The sequence below is a fragment of the Ochotona curzoniae genome, unplaced genomic scaffold (assembly GCF_017591425.1).
Source record: "Ochotona curzoniae isolate NIBS_2020 unplaced genomic scaffold, NIBS_Ocur_1.0 contig_1, whole genome shotgun sequence".
Classification (NCBI taxonomy): Eukaryota; Metazoa; Chordata; class Mammalia; order Lagomorpha; family Ochotonidae; genus Ochotona; species Ochotona curzoniae.
The window spans coordinates 6,605,109-6,614,790 of NW_024464918.1; the positions used below are offsets into that span (position 1 = coordinate 6,605,109).

A 9,682-nucleotide genomic window follows, 5' to 3' on the forward strand; every position below is an offset into this window, starting at 1 on the left:
GTTTGTTGATGCCGTTTAATAGAAAACAACAACAAAACAAGACACACAACGGAGACACATACACAGCAGAAAGCTGAAGAGCCACAGCCCTGGGGGGCGATGGCAGCCGGCAAGCACTGCTGCGGATACTACTTGCTGCTGCTCTTGGGAAGGGGCCGGTAGACCCCGATGACCACCGCGTGATCCCGCTCGTAGGGCTCCAATGTCAGCTGTTCTTGCGGCTTCAGGTTCTCCTGCTGCAACTTTCTCACCTCCGATGCGAACACAGCCTCGGCGGACGCGGTGGAGTCGATGCAGTTGGCCTTGATGGAAATGAGGAAGTGGCCCCCGTTGCGCAGGAAGGTGTGCGCGTTGAGGGCCACGATGCGCGACTGGTCTGGCTGCGCCACGTCGGCGAAGATCACGTCCACCATCCCGATGAGCATGCGGTACTTGAGCGGGTGCCTGGCGTCCTCGAGGACCGGGATGATGTTGGTGCGCTTCTTGGCCACGTTGACAAGATCGCGGCCGGCGCGGTGGGAAAACTCGACGGCGTAGACCAGGCCGTCCGGGCCGATGATATCAGAGACATGGGACACCGTGGTGCCCGAGGCGGCGCCCAGGTACAGCACTTTGGACTTGGGCTTGATGTGGATCTGATCCACGCCGCCCAGGATGGCGGCGGCCAGCTTGGAGCGGAAGGGATTCCAGGTGCGGTACTCCTGCTTCACGCCGCCCTCGGTCACCGTGACGCGCCTCTCTCCGTACACCGAGAGCCCGGGCACCATGTTGAGCGTGACCAGCGCGTCCTCCGCCCCGCGGTAGATGAACACGCCCTCGTGCCGATGCGGCTCCACCGACACGGTGTGTGCGCCCTTCTTGCGGCGGTTCTTGTTCTTGGCCACAGTGCGACGCTGCCCGCCGCCGCCTCCGCCACCGCCACCGCCACTGCGGTCCCTGCAGTCGCCGCCACCGCGGCCCCGGCCCCGGCCTCCGCCGCCGCCAAAGCCGCGTGTTCGCGTGCCGAAGCCTCCCTTGCCCCCGGAGCCGCTGCTGCCACCTCCGCCTCCGCCGCCTCCACCGCCGCCACCGCCCTTGCTCCCGCCGCCGCCCTTGCTCCCGCCGCCGCGCCCTGCGCCCCAGCCTCCGCTCCAGCCTCCGCGGCCACCCCCGCGCGAGCTCGCTGCCGACTTCATCGCGCGCCTTGGGCGCACAGGTGGTTGGGGCGGGGGGGGGGGCTACCAATAGCTCAGAGAGGCTGTCAGGAGGTCTCCCCTGGCTTCGGTGGTCGTCTTAACGCGAGAGGAAGGCTGGTGGCAGCGGTTGGCGGCGGGGGCGGAGTGGGCGGCGGGCCGCACAAGCTCTACCGCAGTCCCCGTGTCCCTGCAGCCGCCCTTGGACGCAGAGACTGGCGTGATTGCATCACACCCGCCTGGGCGACCCTGCAGCCCCGGAAGCCCCCCTTCTCAGCCTGCGCGCAGACGCAGCCTGCACCTGTGGAGTCCGGTCCCTTCTCCCCCATCTTCCGCCTTCTCGGGGATCCCGGCATATCAGCGGCAGGAGCTGGAGACTGAGCGTGGGTTCAGTCTGGGCCGTGCCAGCTCGATGGATGTGTAGTTTCAGAAAGCTTTTCCGAGTATCTTGGACCATCTGGAGCGAATGTGGGCCAGCTGGCTCTGAGTCTGTTCCTCCTTCCGCGGCTGGAGACCTCCTCAACAGGTGTATTCCGAAGGCCTGCGGGTACCCGCATCCTAGCCCCATTTACGTGATAAGCGCCCTAGAAGCTTTCATTATTTTTATTACTGTACCTGTGTTTTGCTCAACCTTTTTTTTTTTTAATTGAGAGATAGTTTACATACAAACACACTCGTTGGGGGTGTGTTAAGAGATTGTGCCATTTAACAGTGGTGCTGGCTCATAGACAAGTTTGGAGTGCAAATTGCCATGCAAATCGGAACAGATCTTCTGGTCAGTCACCTACTCGAGGCCCCTCTATTTTGACCTAATTATAGAATCTTTTTTTTTTAATCTTAAAGAAATGGCCTGTGCAAGAAATGGCAGTGATGAGAATGAGGGTGGAGATGGTTGTTCCATCCTGGGCTTGATATGGTTGAGATGAGAGGAGTAGCTGACTCAAGGGACACAGAAGCTGGAACTCACAGGACTTGATGATATGCTAGCTATGGGAGATCAGAGGCAGGACAGGTCAAGCCAGGTATGGACAGCGTTAACTGCTCCCTGGCTGTGGTTAGTACCCCTGCAGGCTGCACCTTTGGCTGTACTGGGCTCCACCAACTGTGCTAGTGTTCATTCTTCAGTGTGAATGCTGTTACACAGCCCAGGACCCCAAGTTCTATTCACAGGTATCGGAAGGAAACAAAATTTCACCTTGATCTTACTGTGCTTCAAAATCCTCCAATCTGTAGCTTCATGAGAAGTGAAAGAGAAGGTTAGCACCACGGACAGCGACAACACATTTAGTCAGCACCCGGGACAGTGACACCCTTTGTGGCACACAGACAACAGGAATAGCAGGGGTGGGCAGGATCAGCCACTGTTGGTGGAACCAAGTGCCTGGGCCAGAGAGACAAAAACACATCCCAGGATCCCGGTATGGGGCTGCTGAACCTTCCACATGTGCGCATAGTACAGCTTCTTGTTCTACCCAGGAGCACTGTTCTGTCTACAGTCACGGGCTGCCACGCCGCATCTGTTATTTCCCAGGACTAGGGTTCCTCAATAGGGACTGTGGACAAGTCAGAGAAGGAAATGTATGTTTCCAAGGTGAGTAGTTTGCATAAAATATTCTTCTGCGATTTCCACAAATTACAGATGGAGATTTGTTCTCCAACCTGACCTGTGCTTGGTGTTTTGGTTTGGGTTTCCCTAAAAACCAAACCCTGTGGTGCTTAATGTGTTGACTGAGCTGAACCATGAGGTGTTCCGGTATTTGGTGAATTCTGTTATGTGTGTTTCTGTGACATCGTTTTTGGGGAGAAGGAGAAAAAGATTTTCCATCTGCTAGTTCAACGCAATAGCCCGAGTTAAGTGGTTCCAAAACTAGGGGCCAGGAGCTTCTTCTAAGTCTCCCTTGCAGGTACAGGGACCTGCTTTTCCAGGGCACAAGCAGAGAGCTGGATGGAAAGTGAAGAATCTGAGACATGAACCAGAGCCCATATGGGATCCTGGCACTCGAAGGGGGAAGGACTAGCCAATTGAACCATCATGCCCGGCCCTTGAGGCAGCATCATAACCCCTGTGCCAAATGCGTTTCCCCAGCCTCTACAGTAAATTCAGATGCCAACATCTCGTGGCTTGAGAACAAGCAGGCTTCCATTGTTGTCTTTGGGGGAAGAGAGTGCATGGGGGACTCACACCCTTTTCCAATATTTTGGACATGACCTTGATACACTCATTTGTACTCATTATCATGAACTGGAACTAGTCACTTCAGATCAGTTCAGCTGTCTAACAAATATAAATAAATATAAAAATGTATTTGATTTACAGGTTCGATTTGTTTTTCTTCTTTTAGATACTTACTTAATTTTGTTAAAACGTCAGATTTACAGAGAGAAGGAGAGACAGAGAAGATCATCCATCCACTGGTTCACTCCCTAAGTGGCTGCAACAGCCGGAGCTGTGCCGATCTGAAGCCAGGAGCCAGGAGTTTCCTCTGGGGCTCCCACACAGGTGCAGGAACCCAAAGCCATGGGCCGTTCTCCATTGCTTTTCCAAGCCACAGGCAGGGAGCTAGATGGCAAGTGGAGCAGCCAGGATACAAACGTGGGTCATGCAAGATGAAGATTTTAGCTACTAGGCTACTGTGCCAGGCCCAATTAAAAATATGTGTAGACCGAATCTATATTGAACATGTCGAGAGTTTGTATTTGCATTTTTTAAAAGCAATGCAGTAACTATTGGGATGAGATATTAAAAGTCATCTCAACCGTACAGGAGTATTTCCTAGGTTGCTTGTAAATAGGATGGACTGGAAGTTTCTATCCCATATGCATACTGCGGAATGGCTACATACATCTATGCAGTTCTATATACATGCACATGGCTGCACTCCTTTTTGTCCTCCCTAACTAGGTGGAAGAAGTGAACGAGCATATCCAAGTTCATGACTTAATAACTGGCTAGAGCAGAGCATAAACTACATTCAGCACCACACAGCCCGCCCTCACTGTGTTGCTCTGCTCAGGAGGCCAGAGCAGGCTATCACCCAGAAGGGATTAAACAACAGGAATGTCGTTATAGCTCTGGAGGCTGGGAGTCCAAGGGCTAGTTTCTGGAAAAGTTCCTTCCTTGTAGAGAGCTGCTTTCTTGCTATGTCTTCTCCTAGCTTTTTGTTTTTTGTTTTTTGTCTGAGTGTCATTGTAGGTGTCCGATGCCTCATTTTTTGGTGCCAAGGTGACTAGCTCTCCTGTGGAAGAGATACAGAGTGAGGTTCCTTTTCTGTTCAGTGTTGAGAAACCAGCAGCAAAAGCAAAGCTGAGCATCAGTAGCACAAGCTTTGCTCCGTGGTCCAAGAGCAAAGAAGTAGAGGTTGTGTTTGAATAAATGCTTATTTATTTGAGCGGCAGAGTGACAGGGAGAGAGGAGGGAAAGGGATCTTCCATCCACTGGGTCACTCCGCAAATGGCCACCCACAGAGAAGCCTAGGCCTGGCTTTATAGCAGGAGGCTGTGACTCCATCTGGTTCTCTCTTGGGAGGTGCAAGGGCCCAAGCACTTGAGCTAAGTGCCACTGCCTTCCCAGGTGAATTGGCAGGGAGCTGGATTGGAAGTGGAGCATCCAGGACTCAGTGCGGGGAAACAGGCATCAAAGGCAACAGTTTAACTCACTATGTTTAAATACTGGCTACACATTTCAACTTGTGAACCTTTTGGGTATCAAAAAATCAGTGATACAAAGCGCCAGGAAAGAGGGGCAGGGATACTTTAACAAGGAGGGATGTTTGTGGATTGTTCTGAAAGGAGAGCATCATCATTGTCAGAAAGGTGGAGCTGCCCTGTTTTTGTTCTTCTATGGTCCCTCTTGGTATTAATCAGAGTGACTGTCGGTCAGAAGTCTTGCCACTGGTGCGTCTTTTGGCATGGAGCAATAGTCTAGGAGCTACTACTGGCGCAGTAGACTAGTGGCTAAAGATCTTCACTTTGCACTGATCAGGATCTCGTATGGGTACCGGTTCTAATCCCAGCAGTTCCACTTCCCATGCAGCTCCCTACTTGTGGCCTGGGAGGAAACAGTGGGGGATGGCCCAAAGCCTTGGGACCCTGTACCCCATCCACTCGGGAGACCTGAAGAAACTCCTGGTTTGTGGCTGTAGATAGGCTCAGCTCCAGCTGTTGCAGCCTCTTGGGGATTGAGTCAGCAGATGGAAGATCTTTGTCTCTCCTTTTCTCTATAAATCTCTTTCAATAGTAAATAAATAAATCTCTTTTTTTTTAAGGAAGCTAGATTACTATGATAAAGTTGGAGGTCTTCTGAGGGTTACTTAGATAGCAGTATTGAAACTAACTAGTGCTGGCTCTAGCCCGTCAGCCAGAGGGGCAACTGTTCCAGCAAGACATCCTGTGCCCATAAAGAAACAGTGTTCCAGAAGGAGCGTACTCATGACTATGCCGGGCAGACTTTGCCCTAGATGGCAAACTGAAGGACACACAGGAGCGTGTAGTCTGAGGGTGGCTGCAGAGACAAGCTGGTGCGGGAGTCAGGGGGCTGGGGAGCGGAGAACTCCTCAAGCGCCATGCGGTCCTCTTGGGTAGAAGTAAACACCACCCTCCCGGCCACCCCATGTCTCCACTCTGCCTGCCTCTGAACACTGGAACTCCACTGGACATCACTGTTTGGACTCCAAATACCAGCAGCACCGCAGGTGTTCTTGTGCCCCTGCCCTTGAGCTAGAGCCTACACTGCCGGCTTCCCCGATTCTGAGGATTCCGGACTTGGACAAGCTCTCCAGATCTCCTGCTTGAGGTTAGCCTGTGGCGGGACCTGCCAACCCCTGTGATCCTGCGACACGATCCCGCTAATAAATCTGCTCTCACACGTCCCATTGTTCCTGACCCCCCCTGGAGAATCCTGATCCAGAGAGGGGCCTGAGGACAGGGCAGCAGCTGTGTCCTCCTCGCCTAAGGACATCAGGATTTATGGATCAGGGCCGTACCTTCATGACCTCATTTAACCTTAGTTGTTTGCATAAGGGCCTAATATCCAAACACAGTCACGCTGAGGGCTGGACTGTAAGTGTGTGAAAGGGACACTGCTCACTCCCATGAGGGTTATGGTAGGGAAGACTCAACAGCCTTTCTACAACCAGACACAGTGGCTGAGCTGGGCAGAAACTCAGCCTACATCCTGTGAACTGCTTCACAGGAGTGCGTGTGCTTCTGTCGTGTAGCGTTAGGGTGCAGGAGTTCTGAGCTGATGCATTTTCCCCAATATTAACCTTGCGTTAACCACACCGGGCAAGGTGTAGGGACATGGCACTTGTGCGCGTGCTGGCGTAGCACCCTATCTGCAGGATCTGGAGGGAGACGTGTGCTGAGCACTTGGTATCTCCAGTGGCTCTGCTGGTGTTACACTGGAAGATGACCATGGACAGATGTAGCCTCTGGAACTGTCCCTGCAGGATGGCATCATGGCAGCTTTTTCTGATGAAAAAAAAAAAAAAGCTACCACTGAGTGTGTCATGACAGATAGATGATGCTTGCTCGAGAATTCTGGATACTGGCCTTGGTTGTGCAACCGTCTGGTCCTCCCTGGGCAGCGTGACCACAGTTGGATGACATCGATGACCGCAGGATGAAAGTAGCCGCTGTGTTCCCAGGATGAAAGTAACCACCATGTTCCCAGCCCGCCCCTTATCACTTGGCTGCAGGCCAACACTCAGCAGACTTTGACCTCGATTCCTCTGGTCTTAACCTCTCCCTTATCTCCCCTTTCTGCTCTCTCTCTCTCTCTCTTTTAAAGATTTACTTTTTATTGAAAAGGCAGATTTACAGAGAGGAGAGAGAGAGATCTTCCATCTGCTGGTTCATTTCCCAAATCAGACTTAATGTAGGCACCCGGATATAACTTGTAGGCATCTAAGTTGGTAACTGCACCTGCTATGCCACAATGCCAACCCCAGAGTATGCAATTTTTATGTGTTTATTTATGTGAAGTTGAAAGGTGGATGTACAGAGAGGAGAGTCTGAGATTGTCCACGTGCTGGTCCATCCCTCAAGTGGCTGCCATGGCTGAAGCTGAGCCGATCTGAAGCAGGAGCTTACTCTGGCTCTCCTACATGGGTGCAGGTGTGCAAGGCTATAGGCCATCCTCCGCTGCTTTCCAAGGCTACCAGCAGGGAGCCGTATCAGAAATGGCACAGATGGGACCTGAACCCGTACTCCTACGGGACACTGGTGCTTGTAGGCAAAGATTAGGCATTGAGCCATCATGCCAGCCCCACACCGCTTACCCCATTTTCTGCTCCTTTTAAAAAGTCCTCCTGCTAGCTTGCACTTCAGGATTAGTACATTGTGGACTAAAGACTTCTGCCTTCCCTGTAGGAATTCTGGATTCTTGGATAAACCTGCTCCTTTGTATCAATTCTTGTCTCTTGAGTATTAATTAGTTTTACAGCAGTTAGCTTGCCAGGACCTGATTTTGAGCAGGTACAGTATTACCTGATGGGGATTCATCATAGTTACAGTATTCCTATAGAATGGAGTTCAATTCAATGATTAGAACTGACAGGTTGAAAGAACATATGTGAGGCCATGAATGATGTCCCTGAGGCACAAATGACACAGAATGCAGTTGAAATACGATCCTTTCCCGGTGGCATTGCAGCTCACAGCCTTGGCAAACAGCAGACGCCTGTTCACTGGGACTGTTGTCCATCAGCCTCACGTGGGAGCTGCTCAGGGGAAAGCTTATTGACTTGAGCAAGGGAAGGCCACCGTGGAAGGCATGATCCCCTAAAGAAGACACGGGCCTGAGAAGCAGCGTGCAGGGAAGCAAGAGGTAGGACGGACGCTGAAGTCGCAGTGCAGGTGGAATGTGTAGGAGCCCTTGCTGCTCAAGCACACCCGTGTTCACACACTGGGGCTTCCCGACCTGGACTCAGCCCGGTTACTTGCAGCTTTCCTTGTTTGTGTGAGCTCTGCCACCCTCTGCAGGCAGTGCTGCAAGACGCACCTCCTGGCTCATCTTGTGAAGAAAACTCCCATTAGACTGCCCTGCCAGCTTCAGGTGCTGCACCTGCTCTCCTGCCTGGGGCCCTCTGCCGAAATGGGATGCTCTGGGTCTAAAAAGAAGAAAGTGCTACAGTATTGCCCAATGAGTACTGGGATTATTAGTAATGTTTCTCATCATATTCTTGTTCACATCAGTTCCTATTTTTTTAAAAAAATATAACTGCAGCCTTTTGTTTTATTTATTTATGTATTTGAAAGAGCAACAGCAAGAAGGAGAAGCAAAAAAGAGATCTTCCATCCACTAGTTTACTCCCCAAGTGACCCCAGCAGCCAGGTGTGGGCCAGACTAGAGCCAGGAGCTAGGGACTGCATCCTGGTCACCCACATGAGTGGCCCGAGTACATGTAGCAGGAAAGCTGCATTAGAAGTACGATAGCTTGGGCTTGAACTGGCACTGTAGTGTGGGATGCGTAGCAATGCAAGAAGCAGCGTAGCCTGCTCTACCACAGTGCTGACCCTCGTTCTGCCATTTGCTGAAAAATTTTTTTTTTTGGTAGCAAGATGAAAAACAGAATTTTACAGGGCAACTTTAGGGGGTTGGCCGAAGGCACAGTGGGGCAAAACTGCCGCTTGTGAGAAGGCATCCCATAAGGGCGCTGGTTCATGTCCTGCCTGCTCCACTTCCAATCCGGCCCCCTGAGCATGCCCTGGGTAGATCATGGGAGATGGCTCGTGGACTCATGCGAAGCCTCGGACGAAGCTCCTGGCTCCTAGCTTCGGCCTGGCTATGTCCAGGCCAGTGCAGTCATCTGTGGAATGAGCAAGCACATGGAAGGGCTGTCTGTTTCTCTCTCCCTTTCTCTCTCTCTCTCATTTTGCAACCCTGATTTGCAAATAAAGAAACACATTTCTGTTTCAAAGAGCAACTATAATATTAGATATGAATTTAATGCTGATTAAAACAATCTGGATAGCCTTAGAAATGAATGGGAATGTCAGGAAGATAAGGGAACATGAATTTTTAGGAAAGATTTATTTATTTATATTGGAAAGACGGATTTTAAGAGAGAAGGAGAGACAAAGATCTTCCATCTACGGGTTCACTTCCCAAGTGACCACAACGGCCGGAGCAGAGTCAATCCGAAGCCAGGACGCAGGAGTTTCTTCCAGGCGTTCTATTAGGGATGCAGGGCCATCATTGAGTGCTTTCCCAGGCCACGAGCAGAGAGCTGGATGGGAAGTGGAGCAGTGGGGACACAAACTAGGGTGCATATGGGATGCCGTGCTTAGAGACAGAGGTTTAGTCAGTTGAGCCATTGTACTGGTCCCAAGGGAAAAAAAATGAATGTATATTCCAGGTGTTCAAAACTAGGTGCTCGGTTTTCCTCTGCTACATGGTCCAGGGAACTGATCTTGACAGGAAATACCTACGTGGCTTCCATGCAATACACCACACTCAGGATCTGCTTTTGCAATCAAGAGCAAATGAAATAATTTACTTTAGAGGAGAG

General features: G+C 51.4%; 1 protein-coding gene across 1 annotated transcript; it reads right to left on the bottom strand.

The window, feature by feature from the left end:
• Positions 1-1,175, bottom strand: FBLL1 (fibrillarin like 1). Its single transcript, XM_040975639.1, has one exon. It carries the CDS (start codon positions 1,173-1,175, stop codon positions 129-131), a length of 1,047 nt encoding a protein of 348 aa, XP_040831573.1. The 3' UTR covers positions 1-128.
• Between the last annotated feature and the right edge of the window lie 8,507 nt (positions 1,176-9,682).

Excerpts from the sequence above, each read along its gene's own strand:
- FBLL1 (XM_040975639.1), bottom strand. The coding sequence starts at position 1,175 with ATGAAGTCGGCAGCGAGCTCGCGCGGGGGTGGCCGCGGAGGCTGGAGC.